The 20,973-nt window shown below is 40.0% G+C and overlaps 1 protein-coding gene across 4 annotated transcripts in view; it reads left to right on the forward strand.

The window, feature by feature from the left end:
* Positions 1-11,309, forward strand: part of DNAJC6 (DnaJ heat shock protein family (Hsp40) member C6) — a 162,857-nt gene extending 151,548 nt beyond the window's left edge. For all 4 annotated transcript variants that reach the window (XM_067726445.1, XM_067726444.1, XM_067726447.1 and 1 more), the window contains 4 exons: positions 2,697-2,960; positions 5,082-5,224; positions 7,218-7,394; positions 8,910-11,309. In XM_067726445.1, coding sequence (XP_067582546.1) covers positions 2,697-2,960; positions 5,082-5,224; positions 7,218-7,394; positions 8,910-9,011 — 686 coding nt within the window. In that variant the 3' untranslated portion in view covers positions 9,012-11,309. The remainder of the gene's footprint in view (positions 1-2,696; positions 2,961-5,081; positions 5,225-7,217; positions 7,395-8,909) is intronic.
* The last annotated feature ends 9,664 nt before the right edge of the window (positions 11,310-20,973 follow it).

The raw sequence follows: 20,973 nt of genomic DNA on the forward strand, positions 1-20,973 counted from the left end.
TATATGTTGATGCACTGTTGGCAGAAGGGCCCAGGGGCTGGCTCACAAAGAGGGGCTTCGTGTTCTGAGTTAGACACTGACAGCGATGCCTACCTGCAGAATATAACCCTGTCATTACTTTTTCCTATTACCAAGTATTTATTGAGCCCTTATGGTGTCCTGGTGCATGCTGGGCATATGAAATTGCATTATTTTAAAATAACGTCTCTTATTCGCTTAACTCAGGGATTGTGAAGAACTTTCACGTAGCCATTGTGCCTTCATGATATACCTGTGACTTAGACATAGTTCTGATTTCACAGGTGACAAAATTGAGGTCAAGGAGATGAGTTTTTCACTGAACTGCAGAAGAGCAAGGATTCTCTGTAGATGTTTTTCAGCTATATTCCCAGTGCACAGTATCTGGTACTTAGTAATGCTCAACAGATACTGATGAATGACTCTATGAATGAATGAATGAATAAGTGCATGCAAGAATGAATGCACGAGTGAGCAACAGAGCAGAGACTCAAACTCAGAGTGACTCTGGGTCCGATGGTCATAACACAACATTCCTAGTAGGAAAGGAAAGAGGAGCCCAGATCAGAGCAGAGGAACAGTATCTATATAAAGAAGACACTGTAAGTAAGGGATGAGTTGTAGTGAAAGACTCAGAGATTTAGGGAGGGATTAGGGATTATGGCTGCAGGAAATGAACATAACATGTGGAGCTAGGAAGCCCATAGTCAAGCCCCAGCTCCATTAACTAGCTGTGTGATCATGAGCATATCAGTATACCTCCCTGAGCCTTGCTTTCCTCATCTTTAAAGTGGGGCCAGACTGTGGAAAACAGTATGGACATTTCTCAAAAAACTGAAAATGGAACTACTATATGACCCAGCAATTCCACTCCTGGGTATATATCTGAAAAAAACAAAAACACTAATTTGAAAAGATACATGCACCCCAATGTTCATAGCAGCATTATTTACGATTGCCAAGATATGGAAGCAACCAAGGGTCCATCAACAGATGAATGGATAAAGAAGATGTGGCATATATATATATATATATCATGGAATACTACTCACCCATAAAAAAGAACAAAATTTTGCCATTTGTAGCAACATGGATGGACTCGGAGGGCATTATGCTAAGCGAAATAAGTCAGACAGAGAAAGACAAATACTGTATGATATCACTTATACGTGGAACCTAAAAAATACAACGAACTAGTGAATATGACAGAAAAGAAGCAGATTCACAGATATAGAGAATAAACTAGGCGTTGCCAGTGTTGTGGAGTAAGGGAAGGACAATATAGGGGTGAGGAAGTGGGAGGTACAAACTACTGGGTGTAAGACAGGCTCAAGGATATATTGTACAACACAGGGAATAGAGCCAATATTTTGTAATAACTAAATGGAAAGTAACCTTTAAAAATTGTATAAAAATTTAAAAAATTGGGCTTCCCTGGTGGCACAGTGGTTGAGAGTCCGCCTGCCGATGCAGGGGATGCGGGTTCGTGCCCCAGTCCGGGAAGATCCCACATGCCGCAGAGCGGCTGGGCCCATGAGCCATGGCTGCTGAGCCTGCGCGTCCGGAGCCTGTGCTCCGCAACGGGAGAGGCCACAACAGTGAGAGGCCCACGTACCACAAAAAAAAAAATAAATAAATAAATAATTTTTAAATGGTAATTTTGATAAAGAAAGAAAAATAAATAAAGTGGGGCTAGTAATACTACCTACTTCTGAAGGGTGTTGTGTAGATTGAAGGCAGTAATATTTAGAAACATGTTTTATAATTTCTTAAGAGCTATACAAATGTTACTTTATTATCACTGTTGTTTTGGAATTGGTACCTGAAAGGGTCCCTGTAGATCACCATGTTTCAGCTTCTCATTTTACCTCTTTAAACATGAGCTACAACTGGTCTTCGTATTTTAGAAAAAGCCCAGCATATATGCAGTGAGTACTTAAAAGTTAGGAGTTACAGAATCAAGATTCTACTTAAATTCCCAGCACAAAGTAATATTTCCTAAAGCTCGAATAAGATTCTTTGCCCTATTCAAGGCTGTCAGGGTGTTAGCTGTGTTTACTCTCCTGCACTGAAATGCAAGTAGTGTGAAATTGAAACCTATTTATGAAATTTCAAAACCTCTTGGTTTACTCATGGGCACTAACCATGCTTGTATTTATAACAGACCATGAATAATCCTGCTCATTGAAGTTTAAGTAGCACCTTCATGAGTGAATGTATTTTGTTTTATTCCCTGTTCTTGTCGTTTGATAGTTTTTACTCCAGTGAAGTAGAGTCTGCTGAGAGGATGGGACGGAGGGCTGGGATGGCGTAGTGGAAGAGCCAGGGCTCTTCTGGCTTGGAGTTAAAGACTTGGACTGAAGTCCCAGTTCTGCCACCTTCTGGCTGTGTGACTTTGAGAAAGTCACTTAACTACTCTGAGCTATAGTTTGTTCATCCAAAGAAAAAATGGGACTATTAATACATACCTAAAAGTGTCATTGTGGGGATTAAAGGAAATATATGACTGCAATTTATTTAACTATTAGCAAGGCTAATTGTGCCACCAGTCAAGGGAAGTTCCACTGAAGTCACTGTAAACAGTAACTTGAGACACAGGAGTTAGAGGCTACTCAAAATAGCATTACCTTCTTTCTCGCTCTCTCCTTTTTTTGTTGTTTTTTTAATTTGTTCTGTAGGTGGTTCTTCATTTGCCAGCAAACCCTCCACACCAACTGGATTGGGTGGAGGATTTCCACCTCTCAGCTCGCCACAGAAAGCATCTCCCCAGCCTATGGGTGGAGGGTGGCAGCAGGGAAGTGGCTACAGCTGGCAGCAGACACAGTCTAAGCCACAGTCCAGCATGCCCCACTCCTCTCCCCAGAACCGACCCAACTACAACGTGAGCTTCTCATCTGTGCCTGGGGGCCAGAACGAACGTGGGAAAGGAGCAGCTAACTTGGGTAAGGATGACGGTATGGAGGCTGGCTGTAGGGTACCCAAATGTATGTATGTCTGAAGAAGGAGATAGAAAGCAATTCTGGTAGTTTCTGAGGCAGTCTTTGAATTGTAGAGACAGAGCACGATCCCTACACCAGGGTGGTGCCTGGAGCTCCAGGTTTCACCAGGCTCCTGACACAGATCGCTTTGTGAGTGCTGGCTCACCTGTCTGTCTCTCTCCATGCTGAGACCAATGCCTCATTGTCATTAGCACCTAGCAGAGCGCCTGGCATGTAGTAGGCACTAAATGGGTATTGAATGGACGTGAGTGGAGGCGTGGTTGCATCTTGAAGCTGTCATTCCTTTGGAAGAGAGGGTAGAAGAGGAAGGTTGGGAGCCTTTCAAGCACTATGTTCACATTTGCTCTTGGACCCCATTTAGAGGGGTGGACGTATCTTGGACGTTTGGTCTTGCTTATCCTCTGGTTGGGGGATGTTCCTGAGATCATTGGGTTTCCTGTGATGGTTTTTTCCTCTCTTCTGAGAAGAAAGTTACAAGAACACAAAATGGCCCAACAGCTAAGGCTGGAGGATACCCTGGATGGGATTCTTCCTTTTTCAAATGGGATTCTTGATAGCGAGTGAAAAATAATATATTTTGGATAGCAGGGATGGTTAAACTTGAGTTTGCTAAAAGGCCTGTTATGATATATTTTACATTTCAGTTGATTTGATTATACCTAAGAATGAAACGTTTAGGGACATGATAAGGAAACAGGCCTTCCTATGGAACATGGAAAATGAAATTCTACTTTTCCTGGTAGCTGTAGCTGACATTTATTGAGTGCTTATTATATGTCAGGTGCTATTCTATGCAGTTTTCGCATATTATTTAATATAATCTTCCCAAACCAACCCCATGTTGTAGGCAGAGGTCAATAATTTCCTAAGTCCATACAGCTCGTAAGTGACACAGCCAAGATCTGAACCAGGACAGTGTGGCTCTAGAGCCCCTGCTCTTCACCGCCACACTCTACTGCATATGACACAGGTGACTTCTCACAATACTAACATGACAGGGACCCTCTTATTGGGAATACAACATCATGTTTGTTCTTCAGTTAGCAGTGGATATTCCTGGATAATTCCATAGAGTCACCTGGCTTCCCCTCCGTTCTTATTTTGAGTAGATGTGGGGTGAATGTCTTCAATCAGCAAATATTTATGGAGCGTCTTCAGTGTAGAAAACATTGGGGATACGCAGCGAACAAGACAGACAAAATCCCTAGTCTCAGAGCACTCACATTTTAGTGTGTGCGTATGACAGTGTACGTTCAGAATGCCTTACAGTATAGAGCTGGCAAGTGGGTTTCAATTCCAACACTAGCTTTGATTGAAGGGCATGGACTGCATGTACTCCTGTGTTTTGGTTCTGTTTTGTTTTAACAACAAACATTTAAACAGCCAGGCACTGTTCTAAGCACACCATGCCTGGTTGACAGATGAGGAAATTGAGGCATGGAGTTGGCAAGGAACTTGCCCCAAGATCACATCGCTAATAAGGGCAGAGCTGGAATTCAAACCTGGAGAGTTTGTCTCCAGGGTCTTTGTTCTTTGCTGCTATGCTAGGCTGCTTTTCCAAACAGACTGATAAAGATTGTGAGGCTAAAACCAGACTTGGGAAAAAAGAGCACTGTGATGGACTAAAAGTGTCAGCTGAGTGTGGGCAGGAAAGCAGTGGCATGCATGGATTTCAAGTACCAAAACCCAGGTCTTGGTCCCATCACTGATACTAACTAATTGTGTGACTGGGGTCTGGGGGGCGTGGGGGAGGGAGCAGGGGGTAGAATCATGAATATCCTCATCTATGAAGAGACGGAACACTGGATATGGAATTAGACTTAATCTAGCAATCCCGCCCCGAGTCCAAGCTTTGCCATGGACATGGTATATGATTCTGAATGATCTCTTAAGTTCTCCAGACTTTACTTTCCTCATCTGTAAAATGGACATGACAGGGTAATTGAGAGGATTAAGGGCTTAGTGCATGTGAAAGCACCTTGAAGACCAAGTGTTGTGATATAATGATATGATATTATGTTTCAGAGTAAAAACCATAATAATTTTTAAAATATTATGTTGCAGAAGGGAAACAAAAAGCAGCTGACTTTGAAGACCTACTCTCTGGTCAAGGTTTTAATGCTCACAGAGACAAAAAGGGCCCTCGAACAATAGCTGAGATGAGAAAGGAGGAAATGGCTAAGGAGATGGATCCTGAGAAATTAAAGGTAAGTGAGCCTCTGACCCAGGGTGATTATTATGTGTGTGGAGATGTCAGTGTGGGACTAACCTATAGAAGGTGCCGTGTTAGGTTTCTAGCATCCACTTTATTTCATTTGGTTCCTATAGCTGTGATTTGAGTACAACTGTGTCCTTTAATAGCAAAGTACTTTCAGGGAGTACTGTGTATGCTGTTTCGTTTCTTTAATAAAATGCACTTTATTCCATGGTATGGTAGTATAGATTTTCTTTGTTTACATTTTCAAATAAGCAATGGCACTCTTTAGGAGGTGATCTTATTGTTCAGATGGCATTCCGATCTGTAGGTAAGTCATTATGATTTGGAGGTAAGAAGAATGCATTATTTATGTTCTCTATTTCTGCTTTGAGAGCTTTATATTAGACCAGATCAACTGAAGCCCTCAGGATCTCTTCTTTGCTGACAGAGAGGGAAATACTGATGTACCTGGAATTACTCACTCCCGTAATGTTACATCTGGAGGTTTGGGAAGGTGGCAGGGAGGAAGGCTGAGGGAGGTGAGGTCCTTGGCTTCCCCACTGCTTCCCTCCACTTTTAACCAGAGCATTTCTGCTTTTATCTGTTTTTGATTCTTGGAAGTCTAGGTAAGATTCTATTTGGGGAAGGAGAATGTTTCCCTATTATCTTCTTTTCTTTTAAAGTTTGCAAACCAGTGATGCCCTTATTTCATAGATAAGAAAACGGAGACATTACTTTATAGCTGAGGATGTTATTGTGGATGACGGTTAATTTGGGAACAAAAGGGTGGTTATATTGATGAATGGTGTGAGATAGTGAAAGAGTTTGTGAAGATCAAGATAAGTGGACTGCTCTTCACAGACAGAGAGGCTGAATTTCCACAAGACGAAATATACTGACCCTGTAGCAGCCTGGAAGATGAGGGGTCTAATCTGTTACTCCAAAATCAGGAGTGGTACAGCTAGTCAATGTCACACATTTTGAAAAAGTATACTACTGTTCTTCGCCATAATTTCCCTACAGATATGAACATTTGTTGAAGACGTACAGATACTATTTGGAGTACAATATAGGATCCTTTGTTTGTATTTGCTTTGCACTTCATACAACATCCAAAAGGTTTTATATTCCTTCCAAAAACCTTGTGCTCCATCTCAAGAACCTTCGTTCATTAGGTAAACTCTGACAGTTTTCTATAAAAGGAAGTCATTTATGTCTTTTAAACCATGCTTGGTTATTTAGTTGGTACGGGGTATTAAATCGTTTGGGAGAGTAGCCATCATTTACCTTGACTAAGCTTGTTATGTGCTAAATGCTGATGCATTGTTGCAAACCCTTCAATTTAATCATCTCATTTGTTCGAACTATGAAGATTCAAACTATGAATGCTCGTAGTTGGAATGAATGACTAAATGTATTCATTTAACAACCCTTTTTGAGCTCTGTTCCATGCCAGGCATACTATTTGATTTCTGAGTTACAGTGATATGTTAAAAACACTACCTTTCCTCAAACAGGTCTGCCTAGTGGCAGGGAAAGACAAACACATGATTACAATAAAGTGTCACACATATTATGATAGAAGCATGTTTAAAAGTTAGCCCGGAGAAATTTGTTCTTTTATCCAAAGGATTTTTTTTTAGTGTCTCTGTGTCACTATACTAGATGGAGCAGATAGCAGGGACCCAGACAGACATGGTGTGGGCACTCATGGAGTTTATACTTTAGGAGTGAGTAATTAACTCAGGGGGGGCCAGAGAAGAAGGAAAGTATTCAAACTCTCAAAGGCAGAGCAGTATGAAATTCCTGAACAGGCTCTTGAAGGATGATGAAGAGTTAACCAGAAAGATGAGGTCAGGGGTGGAGGAAGAAAAGCAGGTAGAGGGCAGGTTGGAGTATGCAGGTACTCGACGTTGCTGGAGCAGGAGGGGTTTCCAGAGTCACAGTGGAGACCCTCTGGACTCGAGAGCATTTGGATCTCTTAACTGCCCCTGTGTTTACAGATTCTGGAATGGATTGAAGGCAAAGAGAGAAATATCAGAGCCCTTCTGTCCACGATGCATACCATGCTGTGGGCTGGGGAGACTAAGTGGAAACCAGTTGGCATGGCAGACCTGGTCACACCAGAGCAGGTGAAGAAGGTGTACAGGAAGGCTGTGCTGGTGGTACATCCAGATAAAGTGAGTACAGCTTGCTCTCCGCCACCGCGTGTCTGGGCCTCCTGTCGTTCGTTTACAAGTGTGCGTCAAAGCATCATACTTTCAACTTGTTGCTTGGACCATTTATATAAAATAAATCCCATGGGCTCAAAAAAGGTATTTAAACAAATAGTTACGCTTTATGAAACAGAAGAAAAGGAATCAAATAATATATTACAAATAATGGAATAGGGGCCTTCCTTAGGTGTAAGGTTCACCACTGACTCATTTTCAGGGAACAGATACAAACTGTGTCTTGACTTACGGGTGGGCTAAGAGCTGGACAGGAAAATGTTCTCCTTTAGAGATATAGCAGGATATTTAGCCAGGATTATAAAGTGAAAAAAGCTTTAGAACGTAGTTGGCAAACTTGGTGAGAATTAACAAAATACTCAGAATGGAACTAAATGCTTCACTATATTGATTATGCCAGTTTATGTTTTCATTGAAGTACGTACACATGTACGTGCTGCACGTTGTCAGAAACTTCAGCTACGGGATGGCACAGTTGAGATCACCATGATATACAGAAACCTCCCTGACAGAATTGGGTCCCTTGCTGTCTTGTGGACTGAGGATACCAGTCCTATGATGTGAGGCTGTGACTGAAGTCCTGCTTGGGAACACGTACTTGAATTTGATATATTTGATTTTCATCTCTCCACACTTTTTGTGACTAATCTGGATAGTATTAAAGAAATAATGTGTTTCAGTGAATCAAAGAGAAAGGGAAACAGCCCAGAAAAATTCACAAACTATATGCCTTATGTTATGGGTCTCCAAGAACTTTTTTCAGAAATGGGAAAATGGGGACTTCCCTCATGGCACAGTGGTTAAGAATCCGCCTGCCAATGCAAGGGACACGGGTTTGATCCCTGGTCCGGGAAGATCCCACATGCCGTGGAGCAACTAAGCCCCTGAGCCACAACTACTGAGCCCCTGTGCCACAACTACTGAAGCCCGTGCACCTAGAACCCATGCTCCACAACCATAACAAGAGAAGCTACCGCAATGAGAAGCCTGAGCACCGCAAGGAAGAGTAGCCTCCGTTCACCGCAACTAGAGAAAGCCCGCGCACAGCAACAAAGACCCAGCACAGCCAAAAATAAATAAATAAATAAATTTATTTAAAAAAAAAAAAGAAATGGGGAAATGTGTTTTTCAAAATATGGCTAGTCAATTGGAGATAGACAGTCATGAACCTTTGTCATTTGATAGATAATTCTGGAAATGGAGATACATTTTGTGCTGCCCAGTAACTTCTCTGTTACCTACTCAGTGACTGACCACTACTACCAAAAGTGAATCCCTAGGGGGAGGGCTTCCTGGGGAGGTCATAGTAATTAGGGGCATGTAGATGGGGCTGTAAAAAGAGAAATGGCCTAATAGAAAAACATTTCAATTCCTTAGAGCCCACATATTAGCAGTGAAAAATTTAATAGAAATAAAACTTTGGTCTGTGGTATCTAATGTGTGGTTTTTTTTTTTTTTCTATAGGCTACTGGGCAACCTTATGAACAATATGCAAAGATGATTTTCATGGAGCTCAATGATGCCTGGTCTGAATTTGAAAATCAAGGCCAAAAGCCCTTGTATTAATGTATGAGCTTTTCCATCTCTGCTGCAGACCTGTGCTAATGCTTAGTGTGTGTCACAGTTCTGAGGTTTTCACAGGTGAACCAAAAAACTCCAGCAACGTGTATCCAGTACTTAACTGTTAAGTTACTCGTAAATTAATTCCTCATTGATAAGGAATGTGGATGTTTGTTTTCTCCGATCCCCCCCCATAAAAGGTCCAAAGCAGGAGAGGAACTTTTAGTCGGATAAGCTTGCAGAGTTTTACAGCATTCCAGCCTGCCCTTTGGGGAGCCTACTCAGCGTTTTGTGGGGGAATGGAAAATAGAGGCCACCAAAGGCATAGCACCCATCTCAATGTCTGAGGATAGGACGATGAGCAAAAGTTCTAATAATAAGGTTACATGGTGGACTTAAATGGTTTTCATATTTTCTTGGAAAGATATAGTTTGAGCAATGGCTTCACATAGACTCCAGGAACACAAGCACCAAGTATCTTTTTCAGTGGAAATTTACTATGGTCTCTAGCATAATACTGTATACTTCTTTTGGTCAAGAGGACTGACAGATGTAAAAGAACCTGAATTATGTGGGAAGTGATTATATTATAATCCAGTGATTACTACCAACGCTTCCTGGATAAGCTAAAATTTCGTGAAAATGCTGGCTAAAGAAAAATAGGGACTCTGAGAGTGTAGAAATCTGTATTCCTGGTCAGAAAGTTGGGCTGCTACCTTCTTTTCCCTTTAGAAAACTGGATGCTTGAACAAAAAGTCTTAATACCATAACAACAACCTGATTGGAAGGAAACCTCTAATTTTGCTATTAGGCTTAACGCTTTTCCTTTTGCTTAGCAGAGAAAATGCTCTTTGCTGGGAGCGGGTTGTGAAGCAGTTTGGCGCATTCACAGTCGATCAGGAAGGATGTGTAGTATGGACCCCCTTGTCCTCCGGGGTTGTGAGTAGCTGTGGGAAGAGAATAGACGACAACACTAACCACTAGTAACCAGACAGGGGCAGTTGCAGAGAGAGAGCCGAGCTCCCTTCAGACTGAGTCCGATGGCTTGTCAGGACTGGCTTTTTGAGGAACCAGGTTCCTTTTCCCACCTGAGGAAATTGGACCCCTTGGATTATCCCAGTGGGGTTTATTGTTTGAAAAGTTGCCGGGGGTCCACAGGAACAACAGTCACACAGGGACATCTGTGAAAGTAAAGCAAGGCTGCAACCTTTGCAGACTTCAGACTGGTTGGATTTCAGTTCAGTGTTTTGGCTGTTTCTCATTTTAAGGGGCAAGCAGTTGTTATTATCCTGTGACTTTAGTAGATCTCTTTGGGTGTGCACACACACAGTGTGCAGAAGGTATATATGCAAAGCAGATGGCAAAAAAAATCTCCATTCTAGTCTTAAAAGGTTTATGCTCAGTATGGTAGAAAGCTTTCAAAACTTGTTTTTAAAAGACAATCATTTTTTTGTTTCTATTTTCATTTTCTTGTGGCAGACTGTACCAGAAAAGCAGCATGTCAAAAATACTTTATGTTCTATATACAACTCTCTCGTTCTTTCTCTTCTCTCTTTCTCCTTTTCTTCCTTCCTTCCTCCCTCCCTCCCTTCCTTCCTTTCTTTCTTCCTTTCCTTTCCTTTCTTTCTTTTTTTTGTTATAAAGATTCATTATTTATTTTACCTTTTGCTGACAATGTGAAACTCGCCTAAAATGTTCTCTTTTTAAATATACAGCTGTAAACTGTTCAAAGTAACCATAAAAAACTAGGTGTTATTTATTAACATAAAATAATGTTTGATGCAGTATGTGCTTGTCTTATTTAAAACTGGAATGTGAGACATGTTGCTGTGACTCTTTTTTCTCATTCACATTTGTAGATATTGTGTGAACTACAGTATATAATGATAATAATTAAAAGGATATTATGTGAATGTCACATACATTTTGAAATGATAGAACTATATTAGCTTTGTATCATGTTTGGATAATTCATCAATGTTCACAGTTTAAAACATCATTAAACATTATGTAATTAGCAATGAGAAAGAATCTTACCTAACTTAAATTTGGGATGTTCCCTATCTCTTTTCTGGATACATTATAATTCTGGACCCCTATTCATCTCAAAACTCTTAACATATGCAGACCAACAGGTTTTCGCATTCCTTTTAAATACCTGGTTGTGACAGAGCTCGTTGTTGATCGGATTCACTGTTTCGTTCATATTTATTGTAATATATTTTTTGTTTTGTAAATATGTTACACCAACAAAATGTGATTGGTCTAAAATATTTGTAATGTATATTAAAAGGCTCAAAAATATTTGTAGAAATGTAAGTTATTTTTGCACTCATGGGAATATGATGACAAGCTTGAATTATACCTTCTGATTCACTTTTAAGAAAAGTTATGGAGAAAGAATATGAAAAGCATATAATACATTTGCACCAAAACATGATCTGACAGGACTTCTTGGTTTATACTTTAACCACCCCCCGTTGCCACCCTTGCCCCCATACACAGACACACTTGATCATGCTGCATGAATGCTATGTTTCAAAAAGAATCAGCATAGAAATCCTGGTGTTCTAGCTAGGATATTAATTCATTTGTGTGCTGAGGCGAAGGGATTGATCCTGGGAGTCTGAGGCTTTGTCATAGAAAACAGATCGTTTAGGTGTTTAAGAAGAGAAGCAGCATGTTCATTTGGAAGCAGATGTTGCAAGTCAAAAGCATTTGAACTATCAGCGTTGTGTCTCTGTCTGGAAGAACGTTCAAGTTAGACCCTAATGATGCTGATGAAACACTTATTGTATAAGGAATGAACATGCAAGTTGAATTCCAGAACCAGCTATCGCAGCAACAGGACAGTTTCCCTGCTGGAAACATCTATTGGGGAATTTAGGTCAAGTAGACAGGTTTTGGTTGTTCTATACATAAACCATGGTGTTTCAGCATAATGGTACAATGTTAGTTTGAGACCAAAAGACTGGGTTTGAATCCTGGTTTTTCCACTTAAGGACTGTTATATTGGGCAAATTGCTTAAACTCGCTAAATCTTAATTTTATTGCTTGTAAAACAGAGACAATTCTAGCAACCCTGCAATGGAGGAATTAGGGATTGTGTATATAAACTGTCCCTAATCAAGTGGGTAGGTACTCACTAAATAGTAGCTACTGTTATTGTTACTGATAGTCGATAAAACAAAGTATCACTGCAGGTTGGTACTGGGGCTGGAATTACACTGAAACCTCAGGTGGTAGGGAGTGGATAACATGCGTGGGAAAAGGCAACCAGAAGTAAAATGTCCCTTAGCCCTTTTTTCTATCTCCCTGGGCTGACAGAGATCTGTCTGCATACAATGGCAGACTTACATTGTAGGTTCTGTAAAGGGAGTGGCTATGTGTAAAAAAGTGGTGGTGAAGATTGAGGAAGGAAAATTAACACTGACTGATTACAATAGTGCTGCATCGAACTTGCATTTAACTTAAGCACTGACTTGAGAGCCACCCCAGTGCAGATAGGGTGCCACTGCCTCTATCTTGAATGCACTACCCTAGGTGCTGTTACATATATTCATTTTCTCATTTAATTTGCAAAAAGTTCTGAGAGGCATGTTTTGTAAATCCTAGCTCAGGAAATGCAAGCACAGAGAGGTTTACCCAGAGCTGAGGTTGAGGTTAGCTCTTTTCTGTAGGATAGGGAAAGATGATATTATATACGGTGAACTTTATTAATATTTGTGAATTCAACCAATATTTTGTGTATACTGTGTGGGAAGATCAAACTAATAAATGAATTTGATTGCCCTATTAAACATTAAGGGATGTTATTTCTAATTACTATGGCAGTTCCTGCCTTCTTAGTGCATAAGATCTACTATGGAGAACAGTTCAAGTGCTGACTGTCTGACTTCATATTTAAACTGTTTAGGGCTTGATCTGAGCTTTAGTTTTTCCCATCTGTAAAGTGGAGATAATAAAACCTAGTTCATAGTGTGAGAGAGTTGAATGCAAGGAGAGAATATAAAAATTTATCCAAGAAGTCCTGTGTAGTCCTGGACAGTGTGACAGAGGACATGGATATACTTCTAAGTAACACAACTGATGGCAAGTTGGGGATAGGGTTCAGCTTCTAAAGTCTTACTCTCTGGGGTTTTTTTGTGTGTGTGTGTATGTGAAAGTTGCTTCCTTTATTTTATTTATTTTTTGAATTTTATTTATTTTTATACAGCAGGTTCTTTTTAGTTTTCTATTTTATACATATTAATGTATATATGTCAATCCCAATCTCCCAATTCATCCCACCCCCCCCACCCCACTTTCTCCCTTTGTGTCCATACATTTGTTCTCTATATCTGTGTCTCTATTTCTGCCTTGCAAACCAGTTCATCTGTACCATTTTTCTAGATTCCACATATATGTGTTAATATATGATACTTGTTTTCCTCTTTCTGACTTCACTCTGTATGACAGTCTCTGGGTCCATCCACTTCTCTACCAATGACCCAATTTTGTTCCTTTTTATGGCTAAGTAATATTCCATTGTATATATGTACCATATCTTCTTTATCCATCAATCTGTCAATGGGCATTTAGGTTGCTTCCATGACCTGGCTATTGTAAATAGTGCTGTAACGAACACTGGGGTGCATGTGTCTTTTTGAATTATGGTTTTTTTAGGGTATATGTCCAGTAGTGGGATTGCTGGGTCATATTAATTTTTTAAGGAACTTCCATACTGTTCTCCATAGTGGCTGTATCAATTTACATTCCCACCAACAGTGCAAGAGGGTTCCCTTTTCTCCACACCTTCTCCAGCATTTATTGTTTGTAGATTTTCTGATGAAGCCCATTCTAACTGGTGTGAGGTGATACCTCATTGTAGTTTTGATTTGCATTTCTCTAATAATTAGCGATGTTGAGCAGCTCTTCATGTGCTTCATCGCCATCTGTATTTCTTCTTTGGAGAAATGTCTATTTAGGTCTTCTGCCCATTTTTGGATTGGGTTGTTTGTTTTTTTAATATTGAGCTGCATGATCTGTTTATATATTTTGGACATTAATCCTTTGTCTGTTGATTCATTTGCAAATATTTTCTCCCATCCTGAGGGTTGTCTTTTCATCTTGTTTATGGTTTCCTTTGCTGTGCAAAAGCTTTTAAGTTTCATTAGGTCCCATTTGCTTTATTTACGTTTTTATTTCCATTACTCTAGGAGGTGGCTCAAAAATGATCTTGCTGTGATTATGTCAAAGAGTGTTCTTCCTATGTTTTCCTCTAAGAGTTTTATAGTGTCCGGTCTTACATTTAGGTCTTTAATCCATTTTGATTTTATTTTTGTGTATGGTGTAAGGGAGTGATCTAATTTCATTCTTTTACATGTAGCTGTCCAGTTTTCCCAACAGCACTTATTGAAGAGACTGTCTTTTCTCCATTGTATATCCTTGCCTCCTTTGTCATAGATTAGTTGACCATTTGTGTGTGGGTTTATGTCTGGGCTCTCTGTCCTGTTCCATTGATCTGTACTTCTGTTTTTGTGCCAGTACTGTATTGTCTTGATTACTTTAGCTTTGTAGTATAGTCTGAAGTCAGGGAGCCTGATTCCCCCAGCTCCGTTTTTTTCCCTCAAGATTGCTTTGGCTATTCAGCATCTTATGTGTCTCCATACAGATTTTAAGATTTTTTGTTCTAGTTCTGTAAAAAATGCCATAGGTAATTTGATAGGGATTGCATTGAATCTGTAGATTGCTTTGGGTAGTTTAGTCATTTTCACAGTATTGATTCTTCCAATCCAAGAACACTGTATATCTTTCCATCTGTTTGTGTCATCTTTGATTTCTTTCATTAGTGTCATAGTTTGCTGAGTAGAGGTCGTTTACCTCCTTAGGTAGGTTTATTCCTAGGTATTTTATTCTTTTAGTTACAATGGTGAATGGATTGTTTCCTTAATTTCTCTTGCTGATCTTTTGTTGTTAGTGTACAGGAATGCAAGAGATTTTGTATCCTGCACCTTTAGCAAATTCACTGATTAGCTCTAGTAGTTTTCTGGTGGCATCTTTAGGATTCTCTATGTATAGAATCATGTCATCTGCAAACAGAGTTTTACTTCTTTTCCAATTTGTATTCCTTTTATTTCTTTTTCTTCTCTGATTGCCATGGCTAGGACTTCCCAAACTATATTGAATAACAGTGGCGAAAGTGGACATCCTTGTCTTGTTCCTGATCTTAGAGGAAATGCTTTCAGTTCTTCCCCATTGAGAATGATGTTTGCTGTGGATTTTTCATATGTGGCCTTTATTATGTTGAGGTAGGTTCCCTCTATGCCCACATTCTGGAGAGTTTTTATCACAAATGGGTGTTGAATTTTGTCAAAAGCTTTGTCTGCATCAATTGAGATGATCATATGGTTTTTATTCTTCAATTTGTTACTGTGGTGTATCATGTTGGTTGATTTGCATATATTGAAGAATCCTTGCATCCCTGGAATAAATCCCACTATATCATGGTGTATGATCCTTTTAATGTGTTATTGGATTCTGTTTGCTAGTATTTTGTTGAGGATTTTTGCATCTATATTCATCAGTGATATTGGTCTGTAATTTTCTTTTTTTGTAGTATCTTTGTCTGGTTTTGGTATTAGGGTGATGGTGGCCTTGTAGATTGAGTTTGGGAGTGTTCCTTCCTCTGCAGTTTTTTGGAAGAGTTTGAGAAGGATCAGTGTTAGCTCTTCTCTAAATGTTTGATAGAATTCACCTGTAGAGTCATCTAGTCCTGCACTTTTGTTTGTTGGAAAATTTTTAATCACAGTTTCAATTTCATTACTTGGGATTGGTCTGTTCATATTTTCTGTTTCTTCCTGGTTCAGTCTTGGAAGGTTATACCTTTCTAAGAATTTGTCCATTTCTTCCAGGTTGTCCATTTTATTGGCATAGAGTTGCTTGTACTAGTCTCTCAGGATGCTTTGTATTTCTGTGGTGTCTGTTGTAACTTCTCCTTTTTCATTTCTAATTTTATTGATTTGAGTGTTCTCCCTCTCTCTTCATGAGTCTGGCTAATGGTTTATCAATTTGTTTATCTTCTCAAAGAACCAGCTTTAGTTTTATTGATCTTTGCTATTTTCTTTGTTTCTATTTTATTTATTTCTGCTCTGATCTTTATGATTTCTTTCCTTCTTCTAACTTTGGGTTTTGTTTGTTCTTCTTTCTCTAGTTCCTTTAGGTGTAAGGTTAGATTGTTTATTTGAAATTTTTCTTGTTTCTTGAGTTAGGAATTTATTGCTATAAACTTCCCTCTTAGAGCTGCTTTTGCTGCATCCCATAGGTTTTGGATTGTTGTCTTTTGTCTCTAGGTATTTTTTGATTTCCTCTTGGACTTCTTCACTGATCGCTTGGTTATTTAGTAACATATTGTTTAGCCTCCATGTGTTTCTGTTTTTTATGTTTTTTTCCCTGTAATTGATTTCTAATCTGTATAATGTTGTGGTTGGAAAACATGCTTGATATGATTTCAATTTTCTTATATTTACCAAGGCTTGATTAGTGACCCAGGATGTGATCTATCCTGGAGAATGTTCTGTGTGCACTTGAGAAGAAAGTGTAATCTGCTGTTTTCGGATGGAATGTCCTATAAATATCAATTAAATCTGGTCTGTGGTGTCATTTAAAGCTTGTGTTTCCTTATTAATCTTCTTTCTGGATGATCTGGCCATTGGTGTAAGTGAGGTGTTAAAGTCCCCCACTATTACTGTGTTACTGTCGATTTCCTCTTTTATAGCTGTTAGCAGTAGCCTTATGTATTGAGGTGCTCCTATGTTGGGTGTATATATATTTATAATTGTTATATCTTCTTCTTGGATTGATCCCTTGATTATTATGTAGTGTCCTTTCTTGTCTCTTATAACATTCCTTATTTTAAAGTCTATTTTATCTAAGTATTGCTACTCCAGCTTTCTTTTGATGTCCATATGTATGGAATATCTTTTTCCATCCCCTCACTTTCAGTCTGTGTGTGTCCCTAGGTCTTAAGTGGGTCTCTTGTAGACAGCATATATATGGGTCTTGTTTTTGTAACCATTCAGCGAGCCTGTCTTTTGCTTGGAGCATTTAATCCATTCACATTAAGATAATTATCAATATGTATGTTCTTATTACCATTTTCTTAGTTGTTTTGGGTTTTTGTAGGTCCTTTTCTTCTCTTGTGTTCCCACTGAGAAGTTCCTTTAGCATTTGTTGTAGAGCTGGTTTGGTGGTGCTGAATTCTCTTAGCTTTTGCTTGTCTGTAAAACTTTGGATTTCTCTGTCAAATCTGAATGAGATCCTTGCCAGGTAATCTTTGTTGTAGGTTCTTCCCTTTCATCACTTTAAATATATCATGCCACTCCCTTCTGGCTTGTAGATTTGCTGCTGAGAAATCAGCTGTTAAGCTTATGGGCGTTCCCTTTTATATTATTTGTCATTTTTCCCTTGTTGCTTTTTTTTTTTAATTAATTAATTTATTTTTGGCTGCATTGGGTCTTTGTTGCGCATGCGGGATTTCTCTAGTTGCGGCAAGTGGGGGCCACTCCTCGCTGCAGTGTGCGGGTTTCTCACTGTGGTGGCTTCTCTTGTTGCAGAGCACTGGCTCTGGATGCGTGGGCTTCTGTATTGTGGCACATGGGCTCAGTAGTTGTGGCTCACGGGCTCTAGAGCGCAGGCTCAGTAGTTGTGGTGCACGGGCTTAGTTGCTCCGCGGCATGTGGGATCTTCCTGTACCAGGGATCGAACCCATGTTCCCTGCATTGGCAGGCAGATCTTAACCACTGCGCCACCAAGGAAGCCCTCCCTTGTTGCTTTTAATAATTTTTCTTTGTCTTTAATTTTTGTCAGTTTGATTACTATGTGTCTTGGCGTGTTTCTACTTGGGTTTATCCTGCCTGGCACTCTCTGCGCTTCCTGGACTTGGGTAGCTATTTCCTTTCCTATGTTAGGGAAGTTTTTGACTATAATCTTTTCAAATATTTTCTTGGGTCCTTTCTCTCTCTCTTCTCCTTTTGGGACCACTATAATGTGAATGTTGGTGCATTTAATATTGTCCCAGAGGTCTTTTAGGCTGTCTTCATTTCTTTTCTTTATTCTGTTCTGCAGCAGTGATTTCCACCATTCTGTCTTCCAGGTCACTTATCCGTTCTTCTGCCTCAGTTATTCTGCTATTGATTCCTTCTACTGTATTTTTCATTTCAGTTATTGTATTGTTCATCTGTTTGTTCTTTAATTCTTCTAGGTGTTTGTTCTTTAATTCGTCTAGGTCATTGTTAAACATTTCTTGCGTCTTCTCAATCTTTGCCTCCATTCTTTTTCCGACATCCTGGATCATCTTCACTATCGTTATTCTGAATTCTTTTTCCTGGAACATTGCCTAACTCCACTTCATTTAGTTGTTTTTCTGGGGTTTTATCTTGTTCCGTCATCTGGTACATAGTCCTCTACCTTTTCATTTTGTCTTTCTGTGAATGTGGTTTTTGTTCCATAGGCTGCAGGATTGTTGTTGTTGCTTCTGCTATCTGCCCTCTGAGGCTATATAAGAGGCTAGTGCAAGCTTCCTGATGGGAAGGACTGGTGGTGGGTAGAGCTGGGTGTTGGTCTGGTGGGAAGAGCTCAGTAAAACTTTAATCCGCTTGTCTGCTGATGGGTGGGGCTGAGTTCTCTCCCTTTGTTTGGCTTGAAGCAAGCCAGCACTGGAGACTACGGCTCTTTGATGGGGTTTATGGCGGACTCCGGGAGGGCTCACACCAAGGAGTATGTCCCAGAACTTCTGCTGCCAGTGTCTTTTTCCCTGCAGTGAGCTGCAGCTGCCCCCCACCTCTTCAGGAGACCCTCCAACACTAGCAGGTGGGTCTGGTTCAGTCTCCTATGGGATCACTGCTCCTTCCCTGAGTCCTGATGCGCACACTACTTTGTGTGTGCCCTCCAAGAGTAGAGTCTCTTTTTCTCTCAGTTCTGTTGAAGTCCTGCAATCAAAACCCGCTGCCTTCAAAGTCTGATTCTCTTGGAATTTCTCCTCCCGTTGCCAGACCCCCAGGTTAAGAAACCTGACGTGGGGCTCAGAACCTTCACTCCAGTGGGTGGACTTGTGTGGTATAATTGTTCTCCAGTTTGTGGGTCACCCACCCAGCGGTTATGGGACTTGATTTTATTGTGATTGTGCCCCTCCTACCGTCTCATTGTGGCTTCTCTTTGTATTTGGATGTGGGGTATCTTTTTTGGTGAGTTCCAGTGTCTTCCTGTCAATAATTGTTCAGCAGTTAGTTGTGATTCTGGTGCTCTCACAAGAGGGAGAGAGCGCACATCCTTCTACTCCGCCATCTTGAACCAATCCCCCTCAATAAAGGCCCCTCTTTTATTGTTGAGGAAATGTAGAATGGGTAAGTAGAAGAACAGTTTTTCAGTGAACATTTGGCAAGAGGAAAGTAGATTTTCTCAGGATGGTTAAAGCCTCTGGCAAGATGGCTTTCTCTTTTAAGTGCTTTGTAAACTGGAAAGGACAGCTGGTATGGGCAGAATAGTTGTTGGAGACAATGTCTCTGCATTTTTCTGATTCCAGGCATTACCCTGGGACAAACTCCTTACCTTTTTGCTTCTCACTATCTTCCAGTTTCTAACTACTAAGCCCAAGGCAGTACTCAAACCAAGCTGTGCCTCTGAAGTAATGTCACTTTTCTCCAAAATCATTTCCCTTCCACGGAACTGACCTCAGGCTGACATGGAAGGCTTCGGCAAACCCTTACATATGGCTTTCTAGACACCTGCTGGGTGATTGGAAATGGAAGGGGAAATGGGAGATTTGACCCCATGGAAAATCATCAATTAAGGAGAGTCTTTCTCATGAGTGCAGTTTTGTACTTCAGTACGGGAGCAAAAACCCAGGCTTCCAGGGTTTGGGTGGTGGGCACTTTCCCCTGAGTGCTTTAACTCAACATAGGGAAAGAGAAGTTCTCAATGACCCTGAATAGATTGCCGGCTACAAAGTAAAGAATGCAGTGTAATTCTGGATCTGCAAGCTCTGCAGTGAGCCAGGGATTAGCAACACAGTTTTGTTTGTTTGTTTTCTGGTATAGTCATTTAATGGAATGTTACACAGCACTTAAAATGAATTAACTAGAGTTTTCTGTATCACTATCAATATATCTCAAAAACAGTGTTGAGGGAAAAAACAAATTATAGAAGCATGTATGATGCCATCTATACAAAATGTAATCATGTGCAAGACAATTTTTTTATACATTTATATTATAAAAGGATAGAAGTATGTATGGGAATTATAAATAAATTAAGAATAGTTACCTCTTTAGAGGATAGGAGTGGAATAGAATTGAGAGGGGATGACAGGAGTCTTCAACTGTATATATAATATTGTATTTCTAAGTCTTGGTGGTACATACATGGGTGTGTGATAAAGTTGTTTTTTTAATTTTTAAAATTGAAGTATGATTGACTTACAATATTGTATTAATTTCAGGTGAACAACATAGTAATGATCACCATAAGTCTAGCTACCATCTGTCACTATACAAAGTACAGTGTTATTGACTATATTCCCTATGCTGTATACTACATCCCCATGACTTAACTTATCTTCTAACGTGAAATTTGTACCTCTTAATCCCCTTCACCTGTTTTCCCCACTTCACACGCCCCTCTCCTCTGGCAACCCTCAGAGCAACACAGTTTTTAATAAGTGTACTTTCCATCTATGAGGAGAAATGGGAGGAGCTAGAAAAATAAACTCACAAGTAATTAAACGTTGTGTTGAGACAATAATATGCTCAGTGTACAGTTTTGAAAAAGGGAAGGGAACCGAGCAGGGATCCTGAAAGGTGCTGGTGGTGAGAATTTGTACTTATACAGTCAGGGGAACCTGGATTCCCACGAACCCCTTTATCTTTCAGTCCTGTTGAAAATTAAGAAAAAGCAATAGAAGAGGCGCAGCACCATAAGGTGGAGGGCTTCT

Source organism: Pseudorca crassidens, chromosome 2, assembly GCF_039906515.1.
Source record: "Pseudorca crassidens isolate mPseCra1 chromosome 2, mPseCra1.hap1, whole genome shotgun sequence".
Taxonomy (NCBI): Eukaryota; Metazoa; Chordata; class Mammalia; order Artiodactyla; family Delphinidae; genus Pseudorca; species Pseudorca crassidens.